At 46.5% G+C, this 14326-nt stretch overlaps 6 protein-coding genes across 6 annotated transcripts; 3 read left to right on the plus strand and 3 right to left on the minus strand.

Annotated features, from left to right (window-relative positions):
- Positions 1–832: 832 nt before the first annotated feature.
- Positions 833–2191, minus strand: SERLADRAFT_412754 (uncharacterized protein; the record flags this gene model as incomplete). The annotated part of the gene is made up of 3 exons (XM_007313311.1): positions 833–1081; positions 1137–2087; positions 2145–2191. 2 exons carry the CDS (start codon positions 2037–2039, stop codon positions 1028–1030), a joined length of 957 nt encoding a protein of 318 aa, XP_007313373.1.
- Positions 2192–3432: 1241 nt separating this feature from the next.
- SERLADRAFT_456495 (uncharacterized protein) lies at positions 3433–4700 on the plus strand (the record flags this gene model as incomplete). Its single annotated transcript, XM_007313312.1, has 2 exons — positions 3433–4432; positions 4494–4700. The coding sequence occupies 2 exons, from the start codon at positions 3512–3514 to the stop codon at positions 4515–4517; spliced, it is 945 nt and encodes a 314-aa protein (XP_007313374.1).
- Positions 4701–4740: 40 nt separating this feature from the next.
- On the plus strand, positions 4741–8085 carry SERLADRAFT_433136 (uncharacterized protein; the record flags this gene model as incomplete). The annotated part of the gene is made up of 10 exons (XM_007313313.1): positions 4741–4821; positions 4878–5075; positions 5131–5204; positions 5265–5896; positions 5954–6129; positions 6247–6391; positions 6618–6705; positions 6918–7305; positions 7442–7732; positions 7825–8085. 10 exons carry the CDS (start codon positions 4741–4743, stop codon positions 8083–8085), a joined length of 2334 nt encoding a protein of 777 aa, XP_007313375.1.
- Positions 8086–8547: 462 nt separating this feature from the next.
- SERLADRAFT_353895 (uncharacterized protein) lies at positions 8548–10650 on the plus strand (the record flags this gene model as incomplete). The annotated part of the gene is made up of 6 exons (XM_007313314.1): positions 8548–8582; positions 8634–9426; positions 9491–9654; positions 9713–9774; positions 9835–10190; positions 10253–10650. 6 exons carry the CDS (start codon positions 8548–8550, stop codon positions 10508–10510), a joined length of 1668 nt encoding a protein of 555 aa, XP_007313376.1.
- A 215-nt stretch (positions 10651–10865) lies between these two features.
- On the minus strand, positions 10866–11458 carry slh2 (hydrophobin; the record flags this gene model as incomplete). The annotated part of the gene is made up of 4 exons (XM_007314259.1): positions 10866–10913; positions 10970–11126; positions 11180–11268; positions 11325–11458. 4 exons carry the CDS (start codon positions 11412–11414, stop codon positions 10866–10868), a joined length of 384 nt encoding a protein of 127 aa, XP_007314321.1.
- A 76-nt stretch (positions 11459–11534) lies between these two features.
- On the minus strand, positions 11535–14212 carry SERLADRAFT_456499 (uncharacterized protein; the record flags this gene model as incomplete). The annotated part of the gene is made up of 11 exons (XM_007313315.1): positions 11535–11719; positions 11809–11898; positions 11964–12705; positions 12763–12882; positions 12935–13112; positions 13168–13365; positions 13419–13564; positions 13618–13645; positions 13698–13862; positions 13926–14071; positions 14124–14212. The coding sequence occupies 9 exons, from the start codon at positions 14200–14202 to the stop codon at positions 12173–12175; spliced, it is 1593 nt and encodes a 530-aa protein (XP_007313377.1).
- Positions 14213–14326: the final 114 nt, after the last annotated feature.

Genomic DNA, 14326 nt, shown 5'->3' on the forward strand with positions numbered 1-14326 from the left:
CACTCTTGACCAGATATGTCGACTATGGTGTCCTAACAAGTCCGCGGTTTAAGAAAGAAAGAATCACCAAAGTGACCTGTGGAATATTTACGTATTTATTTATGCCACCGGTGAAATAGGTGTGTTACGTTCCACGACCATCATTGGCAGTCCTTAGCTTACAACGTTTTCACCTCCCACTATCAAGTTGCAACCCGGGCCGTGTTCGCCAACAGGATGGTCTGCAACTATCATATGACCTTGCAGGGCTTGCAGAGATATGTCTGACTTGGGCGTTGGTATAGGTGTGTCGTAAATTATAAGAAACTGGTTGCTCATAACTTTGTTGGGGAAAGTATACATTCACTCGACAAGGAAGACTAGTCAAATTGTATGTTCAACTACTGTAATATGCGACGAAGGTAACCAGCGGAGAATGTCACTGACTGCAATCAACTCGTCCGCATCACAGTCACTCATTTCCTTTACTGTAATATATGGGGAGTTCCCGGTATGCACCGAATTCTCCTGTCCCATTTGGTCATTAATGCACATGCATACAACTAGACTTTTGCCGCCACGCTTCCGCCCAGTCATCGAAGGTTTGTTCGTTTCCTGCCGCGTCACGCTAGCGAAAGACGGTAGATTTTGCCGACCTCCCCTTGGTACGGCCATCACATGTGGTTGTGTATGGTTGTGGGTGTAACTTGGTGTTGCTTAGAACATGCGACTTCGCCGTTCTCGAAGCATTCTAAATTTTTGTTGCGCGAAATCAACTCATTGATCACCAACGGTCATCTGAAGTTCTATCTTTTAGGGTGAAACTATTTTAGTCAGTGCGTGTGCCAATTTGAATTGTGTATTTGACTGATATTCATATATTTCAATAAAGTAAAATGTGCAGGCGTTCAGCCTTTTTCATGAAGTAGGCGCTAGTACGTAGTTTAACCGCATGTAATGATAAGTATTGAAAGATATTCTAGCTCTGGAAGCAAGGGCACCGACTCCTTCACGACTAGCCGTGTAAAGCTGCAAATTTCCTTTAGAATCAGACGCCAACCACTTTGCTATCATTTTCATTGTCATTTGCATTCAGACTTATCTATCCGATTTATTTCTTTAGTGCTTCACTAGAGAATACAAATGCTCCAACTCACCATCGAGGTCACCCTGTCCACTTCGTCCGCATAAAAATTTATGAACTCCACCATAAATGTCGTAAGTGTTTTCCGACATGGACGACAAGCGATTTCATTCGATTTGTCTATAGCTTTTTCTCTTCCTCTCCTCAATGTTTCTCCACTTGGTTTCTCCTTTAATTCCAGGGAGGTCGACTGGATGTACACTACCCACCACGGCTTCATCCCCCTGATTATTGACGTTGCCTCATAGGGTTGATGTTGGAGACAATCGCATATCTTCTGCATCACAGATGACCAAAAATTTATGCGTGAAAGGACCTCAGCCCAGTAGGTAGGTTCTGTCAGCTTGAGAGCAGCATCCGCGCACCGGATATGGTGGTCCAAGAGCTTCAATACCTCTACACCTGTGAGACCATCCACATCGGCACTATCAATGGGTAAATTTGGCTGTCGTAGACGGTATTTTGCGGCTTCCAAAGCCCCGTCGTCCCATTTATAGTGGCATGCTATGGTATATACGGCGGTAGGATTGTTGTCGATTATAGGAGATGAGATGAGTGCCTTCTTCATGGCTTTTTGTATCTCATCCATACCGTACTTGATCCCTGCCTCCAGGAGGTTTGTAGCTTCTTCGATGGTCTCTAACTTTGGGTTTCCTACCAGGATCTGTGGATAACAATATCTTAACAATCTGTCCATCACCGTACTGTCCTCGCTGACTTGGATGACAGGGAGACCGTCATGCGTCTCGAAATCATTGTCCTCTGGTTGTGGCATGTCGAACATATCGCTGAACACGGTGGATGAGAGAGAGAGGAATGTTTTAAAAACGTAAAAGTCGACATTGTCGGAAGAGCGCAGAATAACTTCTGCTTTGGTGTGATCGAAAGGGTATTGAGCTGTACGTGAGCCAGACATAATTGCGACAAATTTGGGCGAAAGTATTGGACCTAGGTTCTATCAGCACTAGAACAAATATATAGTAAGTAGCGCAATAGTGACAAGAAACGAAAGAGAACATACCCTTCAGATGATTGATTGGAATCAAGAAAACCGAACGAAACAGTTGTAAAGATCACGTGTATGAATAGCTAAACAGTATAGCAACCTTGCAGCACAACATGGTTTATATAGTGGATAATCACATAGGGGTCTTTGCTGCCCATTCTTTACCACTGATATCATTTTCGATTGACCCCAACCGCAAAGTATACTCCATGGAATCAAAGCAACTTACACACAAATCAACCACCGATACCTTCTGGAGCACCATGATCAATCACTCGACGCCATGCCTGTAATATGATACACCTGCTGAAATAAACTACGATAATATTAATAGTACTCTAATGGTGTATTGTTTTGTAGAGCGAGTATAAAAAATGCAGAAGAATAAATTACAAGTGGCAAGACGCAAAGAAGTGGGACGCATAACCGGATATCGGTGAAAGAAACTTCAAAATGTGTCCCAATTTAACATAACGATCTCAGATACTACTTCTCATTCGCCCGCCTGTGTTGCCTTCCCGTAGCAATAAAAACATGTAGGGATTCCAAGGAAGTAGAATATTTCGGTGAGGCCACGCTCCTGCGCTATCGCGTTACGCAGCGGAGAACATACCGTGCTAGTGGATTGTGTAGCAACTCAAGTGATCCAGGCAACTCGTGCAAGTATGACAACAAACTGCAGTAGTTGTCCAGCTTCGAAATAGTATCTTTTTTAAATTGGTTGAGACCTGAAATGATTTCTTGTAGCGGGGGATGTGAGGTGTGCGTAACGAAACAAGTGAAGGAGCGAGCAAGAGGGTTGGTGCTGACGTTCAGGTCGAGGATTGAGATGATATTTTCAGGGCCTGGTATAAATTTGATCAGGCTGGGGATGCCTTTTACTCAAACCGATCGTTGGCACCTTTCGCATGACGATGAAATCAGCATCAATTTGTGAGTGCTGGCTCTGTCGTTGGCAAGTTGGCGAGTCCCGTATACTGCGCGAAGAGGTGAAGACGAATGAACAACTACGGCCAAAGAAACGGTCTCGCCAGATGTTTACACAAGCGATGGTTTCTTGAAGATGACTGGGGCCACAGTGTTAGTTCTCGTACAATATTCCAGTTTGGGGAGTGAACTTGGCCACAGTAGTCTCAACAAGGTTACTGTGAGGATGGAAATGAATCTGAGACCAGTTACTTATTCCCAACAAAAGTGTCTGGTGCCGGTGGCAGCTTACTTGCTTATACTGCGAACCTGGTGGACATGGAAGAAGAGCGTGGTAAAGAACAGAAGCGCAGCGAAGTCAAATCACACAATGGGTAAGATAACTAAATTTCCTTTTTTGGGAGGGAACGAAACACCCTCCGTACTACTTATACAGCTTGTAGCAATTGAACACCATGACCGTAATCATGAGCATCTCCAACGACTATATATCGCGCAAACCTGGAACATTTCCTCTGCATCCTTTCAAAGACATGAAAGGAGATATAATTCTTCGCTCATCGGACTATGTCGAGTTTCCCGCTTTCCAATTTCTACTCTCGCTCTCGTCCTCGTTCTTCAACGCAATGTTCGATCTGCCTCAGCCAGCTGATAGCGGAACCTACGAAACAAAGGACGGTCTTCCTGTCATACAGATGAGCGAGAATAGCCAGGTTTTAGACCTTGTGCTGAGATATTGCTATCCGACTGGTACGGTGGATGTGCCACAAATGGAGAACTTGAAACAGGTGACAAGCCTACTGGAAGCTGGGACCAAGTATGGCATGCATGGCGTTGAAAAGGTGGCAACAAAAATGCTCATAGGCCCCCATTTCCTCGAAAGCCAACCCGTCGCTGTATTCGCTATAGCGTACCACTACAAACTGGAGAAAGAAACTAGACTGGCAGCAAAACACACCTTGCGCCAGTTACAGCCGCCTGACGAAGAAGGACTGGAGCTGATTACAGCGAGAACTTTTGTGGGGTTGATGAAGTACAGCGCGAAGTGCAAGGAGGCAGTTCTTGGGATACAGGAGAATTTGGATTGGCTGCTAGACGGATTACTCTCGGGATACCCAACGATGCCGCGATTAGGAAAGTGTACCTGCGATTTCACCCAGCTGGGCTCCTTAATCTGCCCACGCTGGCTAACGGAGTATATCTGCGACACGGCCGCCGTTCTGAAGGAAAGACCACGCGTGGAAACGCTGAAGGAAAAGGTGCCCACAGCCATGCAGAAAGCCGCATCTTGTACGGTCTGCCGAATGGAATCGTCTTATATCGTTCCAAAATTGCTCAATTTGATGGAGAGAGAGCTTGAGAGAATAATTTCAGAGGTAAGTCAGCCAGTCTTCAATCTTCTATTGCAGACCCCCAACTGATACACCGTGGTGACAGATCGTACTGGAACTTCCATTTTGATTCCGAGTCTCTTCAACCTTCTGGTCGCGATCCGTTCTTGATGTCTTCTCTATTCAGTTGTGCATCTATGTTATAGGCGATACGATACTGCAGTTAAGTAGCACATACTACACTTAATTCTCCTAATGTCAATGGTAGAATCAGCAGCCACAAGCATGATATTCATACTTATTTCTATTCTCTACGTGGGCCACAAGTCTAAAAGCAAGACTGCTTGAACGATATGCCTTCCTGGAATCTTCAGCATAAGATTATTACCACAAGTGACAAGCGTGAACTCGATTCAAAGAACGCACCTAATCATGTTCGCACACTACATACTTACCGCTATAGCTGTCGCGATGAATATTTTGTGTGTAGCAGAGACACCGTGGAGGTCTGGGATACACGAACCTTCAACTTGAACGTGAATGCGTCCAAGATGTCGCAGTCAACATGCGGAAACATCCGCATATTGTTGGAAACGTTGATTTCCTAACTGGGACTTTTATTTCTCCTTCGCGTTTACTGGTCAGCTGGTGCACCTTTGATAAGTACCAGGCAAAGATAAACCTGGGAGTACAATGATACCGTAACGGGACCATTCAATCCACTATATAATGGAATTGCATAGGCGCAACGTCTCACTCCCACACCTGGCGCTACGATAGCCATGTTGCTCTCGTATCTTGCTCATCGTCGTGCATGGTGAGTACAATTTAATGGTATGGAACACTCTGGAATTACAACGGTGACGCCCATATTTAGTCGTCAAAAGCAGTCTGAGCGTGACCAGCGCATTCGCTCGCTACCAGCTATCTACCACGAACCGTTATCGTCGACAGACGCCAGTATTCTTTCTCTTCCCATCTCATCTCTAGTGCAAGGCGTCCAGTCGTCGTCGCTCCTCCCTTCCTCCATCCTGACAGCGTATACTAAAAAGGCTCTTCTAGCCCACAAATACACAAACTGCCTCACAGAAATCCTCATATCAGACGCCGAGTCATGGGCTCAACAAGTATCCACCTCCACAAACAAGCTCCGTCGACCTCTCGCTGGTGTACCAGTCAGCTTGAAAGACATGGTTGCAGTAGCAGGATACGATGCTTGTATGGGCTATTCGCCTCTCGTTAACCATCCTATGCCCTTCCACGGTGGTCTTGTTCAGCTGCTTCTTGACGCTGGCGCAGTACCATACGTTAAAACGAATATTCCAACTACAATGTTGTCCCTTGAATGTGCGAACGAGGTGTGGGGCAGATCAACCAACCCATGGAAGGTTGGGTATGGTCCTGGTGGGTCAAGTGGAGGAGAAGGTGCCTTGCTAGCGTACGGTGGATCCAGAATTGGGGTGGGTACAGATGTAGCGGGCTCAGTGAGGGCTCCAGCTCATAATTCCGGTATGATACTCTTCTTTACCTCATATTTATGATTTTATCTTAGTTCTAAGCGCTCAGGTGTATACTCCATCAAATCATCCATGTTTCGTTTCCCGAAAACAGGTAGCGCAAGCAGTATGCCCGGCCAGGAAGGCGTACCTGCAACACACAGTCCAATGGCTAGAACATTAGAAGACTTGGAGTACTTCTGGAAGGCAGTAATGGAGATGAAGCCATGGGAGTATGATCACTCTGTGAGTCGCTTTCCCACGTGTCACGTACGGGTTGTACTAGTCAGTGCCCTGGGCCATGGCGAATGATCTCTCGTCCAGTAGTTATATAACGACAGAGTTGATTTTCGAGGATCACAGGCCATAATTCCTCACTGGCCACGAAAAGCTAGCTACATCCTGTTGAACTCAGCTGACACTTCTGACAAGGTACTCCACATCCCCTGGCGAGAGGTCACGCTACCAGAGAATCGACCAATTAGATGGGGCGTTATATGGGATGACGGTTCGTATTTCTCTACCCTCCTGGTTTTGTTTTGTTCTATACCACAGTTCGCATCGTTTTGCACTATATATACCCTTTCTTTTATCGCCTACCTTTGGCAGTCCCTCATTATCTATGGTTCGTTTGGTTCAAAGAATGATTCTCTTCAAAACTATACATCTCCTTTATTCTATGTATCCTTTTCATTAGCTACATAATACTAATCTGCTGGAACTCCGATAAACAGGTGTAGTTGCTCCCTCTCCCGCATGTCGCCGTGCACTCAAAATGGTCACTGATGTACTAACCAAGAATGGGCACGAGGTAGTCGATATGTACGCCTTTTCTTTATTTTCCCCCATGAATCTTATTCCTTTCTGCGTTTATCTCCTCATTATTTTATCTATCCTCCTCAATCATATATATCTTTATACGGCGAGAAGCATCAAAACTTCGTACTATTCTTTCACCTGTCTCTAGTTCTCCTTCCTTCTGCCTTTCAAAGCCCAGACACTAATCATCTTACTTCCCTTCTTTGTCCTATTAGCTCCCCGCCCTCTCCCTTTCAAGCACTACACCTCGCTTCCCAGCTCCTCATCGCAGATGGTGGCGAAACCGCCAGCCGTCACCTCAAAACAAGGGGATACTGGTTACTTTGGAGTGGATTGCTATCGTGGCTTGACGACGGTCTTTTAGGTGGAATTGCAAGAGGATTCGGAACAATTGCTTCTATCCTCTTGAAAGTCTCAGGCACCAACTCCCTCATGAGGTTATTGGGTCTTAAATCTACCGTTAGGATTGATGGCGGCACAACCGACGTGTGGACAAAGATCACTGTAAACGATCCCGGGATGATACAGGGTTTCTTCCTCTTCGCATTACCTCGATTCGTGAAGTACACTTACGCACTCTGGCTCAGGATTTGGGGAGATGAGGTAAGGGTTCTTTGATTATTTTATCTTTCGAGTGTTTCTCTGTCCGTGAACTTGTGTATCTCGCAATTACTCTCATGTATACTTTCTCTTCATTCATTTTGACTGACTTCCTTTTGTTTGTCAACGTTTCCCATAGACAAGTGCTACACTTTTAACGTCACTTACTCACAAAACCATACCTGAGTACTGGGCCCTCATATCCCAGAGGGAAGCTTATAGGGCCCGATGGTTCGAAGCATGGAGGACTGGCTTTGGGGTCCAGGGCTGGCAATCGAGTCAACCAGAGGGCCGAGACAAGAAACTAGGAGGACGCTTTGATAGTGGCCCCGACTTCATTCTCACGGTCCCTAACGCTCTTCCAGCGCTTCCTCACGGAGGGATGAAAGATGGGTGGAAAGCGTGTGGATATACCTTTATGTTCAATCTGGTGAGTCTTTCCCAGTTCCCTTCTATTTTGTTTGCGTTGTACTCTTAGTTTTGCAATGGCTAACACCGTCTCTGAACTGTGACATTCTCTAGTTGGACTACACAGCTGGCGTCCTCCCTATCACTCACGTCGACAAGGCTCTAGATGCCCTTCCTGCGCATACATTCAGAGCGCGTAACGGGATCGAGCGCTCGAACTACAAAATGTATGATGCTTACTCCATGCATGGGCTTCCAGTCGGCGTACAGGTCATCGGGAAGCGATTGGAAGAGGAGAAAGTGATGGAAGGCATGAAAATCGTGCAGAAGCTCATGAAAGAGGCGGGGATGGAATATCAACTTTTGAATGCTTGAATACGAGAGGAAAAGGGTCTTTTTGGTTGTATGTATTATCAGGCTTGATCAGGGCGTATGTATATCTTATCTGTGATTCTATAGCTAAGCCCATAAAGCAAAGGTTCTCCAGATTTAGATCGAGTTCAATCTAATTCTATGTCACAGGCGCCCAAGCAACGATGTCAAATAGTGTGAACTCACCCTCGCCCGGGGTGGGATTTCCTCCGCAATTCTCAGGAAAAGACAAATCTCATATCTTTGCGTCACAAACACCGTGCTTCTGTTCGTTTAAAGGCCATGGGAAGTAGATAAGCTGCGAGGGGAACGGAGTGACAATGGAACATAACCAACCATGATTATTTTCGCCGCCCTTCGAACTCTAGTCCTTCATTTGTCGTGACGGACGGTAGTTGAGTGTTTGTGAGGTGCAACGTAGTAGTAGCAAGCTTCCCGACCCTCGAAGACATCGACCAAAGCACCATGCTATTCTCTTATTTAGCTCATCGTCGCGCTTGGTCAGTACACTTGAACCTTTCTGAGTCCATAGTTTTTAACATCCTCCTTAGTATGGCCAAGCAACAAGAGCGTCAAAACCGCATCGACGACCTCAACCCCGTATACCACGAGCCCCTGACAGCACAGGAATCACACATGATTTCCCTCCCCATCTCTGCTCTCATATCTTCCGTCCATTCCGACTCGCTCAGCCCAACGGAAATCCTACTTGCATACGGCAAACAAGCACTTAAAGCCCATCGTGAGACAAATTGTCTCACTGAGATCATGATAAGTGATGCTGAACATTGGGCAAATGGATGCAATAAGGATGGGCCACTGGCGGGTGTGCCAGTGAGCTTGAAAGATGAGATTGGCGTGAAAGGGTGGGATGCATGTATTGGATACTCTGCATGGGTAGGTCGACCACGCCAGGATGACTCAGCTATGGTTAGATTGCTACGCGATGCTGGGGCAGTACCGTTCGTGAAGACCAATGTCCCTGTCACCCTCATGTCCTTCGAGAGTGGGAACGATGTATTCGGGCGCACGACGAATCCGTTCAGCAAAGCACACACTGCAGGTGGTTCTTCCGGAGGGGAGGGCGCATTGATTGCGTGTGGCGGCTCGAGAATTGGTGTGGGTACCGATGTTGCAGGGTCCATACGTGTGCCTGCGCACTGGTCAGGGATGTATGCCATTCGAGCCAGTGTAGGGCGTTTCCCGAAGACAGGCAGTCCGACGAGCGTTCCAGGGCAAGAATTTGTACCAGCTGTACACAGTCCCATGGCGAGAACCTTAGAGGACTTAGAGACTTTCTTCAGGGCTGTGATAGAAATGAAGCCTTGGGAATATGATCATTCTGTGGGTGCTGTTTTACTTTTTCTTGTGCTAGCATTGGTCAAACCTTTGGGCAATGGGGTATCAGGCTCTGCATATGCCTTGGCGAAGCGTTCGTCTGGAGGCGGATAAACCGATGAAGTGGGGCATTATGTGGGACGATGGTGTCGTAATACCTTCTCCGGCTTGTCACCGTGCCCTGGATATCGTTGCACGTACCTTGAAAGCTCACGGTCACAATGTTGTTACAATGTAAACCTTCGTAATTTTGACTCATCCATCTGGCTGATATGCTGATATCACTTCATAGAAAACCTCCCAGCCCATACGAAGGGTTCGTGACAGGCTCCCAGTTGCTATTTGCAGATGCTTGTAGGTCCTAAGTATAGGCTGATGGGTTGTGCTCAAGTTTCATCGTAATAATCTTGACAGCCAAAACATCAGTCCACCCTATACGCACCGGTGATCAACAGGATGCCGGGGTCATTCAAGCGCAATTTATGGCCTCGCTCCCGCGATGGGTCAAACGCGTGTACGCTTGGTACCTCAGATACATTCGTGGTGATGAGGTCTTTGCTGGGCTGATGGAAACATGGCACGAGAAGACCGTGTCGGAGTGTTGGGCCCTTGTAGCGAGACGGGAGGAGTATCGAAAGGCATGGTTCGACATGTGGAGAGAGACTGATATTGATTTCGTCCTCACTGTACCGAACCCGACACCTGCGGTCCCGCACGGAGGGATGAAGCAAGGTTTCATTGCATGTGGTTATACATTTTTGTTCAATATGGTGCGTCTAAAAGCTGGATACAGAAAAGAAAAATATATCAATTATGACGCCGCTGGCTGTAGCTTGATTACTCCGCAGGCGTACTTCCAGTCACACGTGTAGACTCCGCAAAAGATGTGCTACCAGCTTCCTTCAAAGCTAGAAACACAGTGGAGGCTGGAGTATATGAGCTGTACGATGCGAAAGCCATGCATGGCTTGCCTGTGGGTGTACAGGTTGTAGGGAAACGACTTGACGAAGAAAAGGTATTGGAAGCGATGAAAATAGTGGAGAAGTTATTGATGCAAGACGGGTTGGCTTATCCCGTGTTTACGTTGTAAAGTAGATGTTTTTGAATTGGCTATTAGCTTATAAATGGTCACCACTTTCCTCGTGGAATTAAAGATGAAGGCATGGAATATCCAGTTTTTGACTACTTAATGTATTACCTGCAATCGAACAGAAGTTCCAGTTCCAGTTCTGATCCTGGTTTATGATCATCATTGTGATCTATACAAAGGGGCATACCCAAATATTGAGGTTCGTGAGAGGACGAAGTGGGAACGGAAGCAGCTTGGAACGAATCGCGTTATAATTATTCACGAGGAACGCAGAGATACATCATCATCAGAAAGAAAGTCCGCCCAATTTTTTTGACGGCACCCGTGATACTGTACCCGTCAGACTGTTTGGCCTTCAGAGGTTCAAGTTGACGGGCGAACAACCAAGGGAGATCAAACCGTTCTGTAAAACATAATAGTCAGGGATATGCAAATTACACCTTACTCTAGGTGACATACGAAGCTGTTGTCCTCGCAGCAGACGGGCTCAGCGCTGCAAGTAGCGCCAGAGCCGACGCCGACCACACTGAGAGGACTGCAGGTCAAACCGACGAGAACGTCGACGCTAGAGAGCACGATGCCCAACAAGCCAAGGAGGGTGGTGACTGCGGGAGCGCTGGCCTATTTAATGATTTATCATCAGCAGCAACATCCTTGTCAATGACACACAACCCTACCGCTTGAACGGAGTCGCAGCATTGAACTGGACCAGTATTGCATTGACTGGCGGGCTGGGTGGCGGTCGTGGCTGGAGCAGTCTATTTCACGCGGTTAGTCAAAATAGCGACACAGATGCAATTTTCTTTGGCCATACCACTGTTACTGTAGTAGTAGGAGTGGAGGCTACAAGGGCGGTGAGCGCGAACAAGACATAGAGGAGAACGAGAGGGACACGAGAGAACATGCTGATATCGATAGTCGGGATAGTTTGGGATGGAAAGCTGAGCTAGGTTGCTTAACTGATAAAACTGTGAATATTCGACCAGATTTTATACCCGGCTGGCCTGTGCACTCAACAATAGGTGAATGTAAACACCGCTGCCAGAGATGTTGATTTTCATCGGACTGAACAACACTACTTCTAATACGTGATTAATAAGTCCGTGATTGACAGGGGAGCGATCCGCTCTGGACATGTCACTTTGTGGGAAGAAACTGAACATGAGTTTTGGTCTTGCCAGAACCATGAGCAGAACGGTGGAGTAATCGCTTGCACACCTCATGATTTTTAAACGAAGGTGCTAAAAGCTTGGTATGAGCTGATTGCTTGATATATCTGTATATAGCAAGTACGAACCAAAAATGTTCTATCTGTGGGTCTGTTCGATCTGGGAAATGCACAGAGGGGTTATACCAATGACTAGCTGAATTTAATTATTCAATCGTGCCTTGAAAGTGAGTTACCTGAAGTGAGTTATGGCATACATCATTGAATGATTCAGATGAGTCCCACCTGGAAACAGAACAGCCGTGTCGAGCGCCTGGTGACATCATGATCATGACCATGTCGTGGTGTTATGTCTTCACTAGTGAGCTCATTTGTTTGAATGAACTACTGCAACTGTAGAAAGAGAGGTACAGATCAGTCTCAACGAGAGCCCAGCTCTCTTTGTCCTAAAGTTGGACATAGGGCGGTCCATACAAAAATCAACACGTTCAAGCTTAACTCTTCAGAGGTTTTGGCATATCCTCGAGGACATTACGTACACCTTGACTCCATACTCCCAATTCCCTTTCAAGAGAAACAACAGTCTCTCTGATAGATTTCCCAACTTCACCGCCCTCATTTTTACGACCAAAACCTATGTATAACTCCGTCCTCGCTTGTTTTAGGGTCTCCAGCGCTAACTTCAGGCGACGGGGACCTGATGGTGGGAATACGGCGTCTCTGCCGGAAGAATTTGAGGTGGAAGGCTCAGGTTCATCGACAGCCAACAACTTGCCCAAATCGGCGAGAGCTACTCCACGAACGGGGTGCCCTTCGCGGAGAACATATGACAACCCTGCTGAATACTTCGCAGCTGCTCTAACACTATCATCAAGGACACTTTGAGTGAGATTGGAGGAGAAGGCAGACACTAAGAGGGATTGATGAAGCTCGTTCAGAGCCAATAGCGGGTGACAGGCAGGTGTCAAGCCCGCGGATGTTAGAATTGGAATCATGTTGGTCGTCAGCTGCTTGGCCTTGTTAAAGTCTGATAAATGAACAAAGTGAGTTAAATTTAGGTATCAGGGTAAATTTTACAACAAACCTCTAGATCGGAGTGCTACTGCTTTGTCAAGTGCCTCTTGTCCTACACGGAGTACATCAAGAACAGCATCCGGTGACGTTACAGGGGTCTGACATTTTTCACATCGAGTGAGGCTGTTTTCTGTGAGAAAAATAAACTTAGAGGCGAAGCTGCAAAGTTACATATTACTTACCTTCCGTAGGTACTGCACATTTGCCTCCGCATGATTTCGGACACCACATAGACTCTCGAGGGTCCACGCCGGAATATTTTGTACAACTGGGGCATTGGCAATCAAAATTATAGGTCTCTTTTAGAAACTTCTGTCTGGAGAACCGCGGGAGCGTAGTATCAATATAAGCTGTCAAAATCTGAAGTGGAGATATCAATTTGAGAAGCGTGCTACACGTTGCTGCAAGAGCACACCTCTTCATCAACCTCGATGTCTCGGATAGCAACAACCTGCATGAGCGGTTCTTCCGTCGAAGGTTCGTTGGAGCATCGAGGATAAACAATAACGGCATTGGGATCGCATGAATGATTGATGAGAGCGACAAGTGGAGACACAGATACGCCCAGGGCGCTCAAGGACGAGGACGTAAGTGTAAAAGTATTGGTGATGAACTAGAGCGACGGGATCTTAAACTCCATGAATAGGCGAGATGTCAAGAACATACCTTGGATATAATATCCACGAGGTCTCCCGCGGTTGACAGGCCATACTCAGATAACTCCGCGGGAGAGGAGAGATCAAGAAAACGAACTAAAAAATGCGCAAGGTGCGTATGACTTTCGAAGGCAGACGGCTGCAATGATCCTCTATCTTTAAAAAAATGAGCTAATCAACATGTATAACAATAAAAACTGACAGCATACGTGACTGCATGCTGTCAATTTCCTTCGCCTTAAGTTCAGATGAGTAAAGAAAAACAGAAAGAAACGGATAATGATGATACCCATATGCTTTCAGGACCTTCTGCTCGTCTTTTCCATAATATCCGACCTAGGCACCGGACAGCATCGCTAGGGATCGCGACGTCAGGGGAAGGTGCTGAACTAGACCATTTTTTCAATGCAGAACACTCGAGTTTGTGCAAGGTCCAATCATTACTTGAGCAGTTCTATTACGACATGACATTATCATGACAGAGCTCCACAGAACATAGCGTAAGATGAAGGCGTACGACGTCACAATACCACACCATACGGCACCTAACGCATCTTTTCAAGCCTGACGGCGGAGCAGGACCACAACACGATGAACAGTGGGTATGCAAGGACTGATTCGAAAGCACCGATATATGCGGTTTAACAGATATCAAAATAGAGCCTTCGCAGCCACTTCAAAAAAGTAGTCCCTCCAATGCGCCGTAGGGGCTCACCTGCTTCTTTTTTCTCCTTCGCCCATATCCCCCTCCCAGATACTGAGGAATTGCGAATTTCAACTGAGGGGGGTAACATCAGAGGCAGCGAACTAGTGAGATTCCCGTAAGGTCATATGTATGGTCTCACAAGAACACTGATAACCAAATAAACCATAATTGTCCTATGTAAACGAAGCCACGATTATGGGTCCCAACCAACA

Source organism: Serpula lacrymans (assembly GCF_000218685.1).
Source record: "Serpula lacrymans var. lacrymans S7.9 unplaced genomic scaffold SERLAscaffold_2, whole genome shotgun sequence".
Lineage (NCBI taxonomy): Eukaryota > Fungi > Basidiomycota > Agaricomycetes > Boletales > Serpulaceae > Serpula > Serpula lacrymans.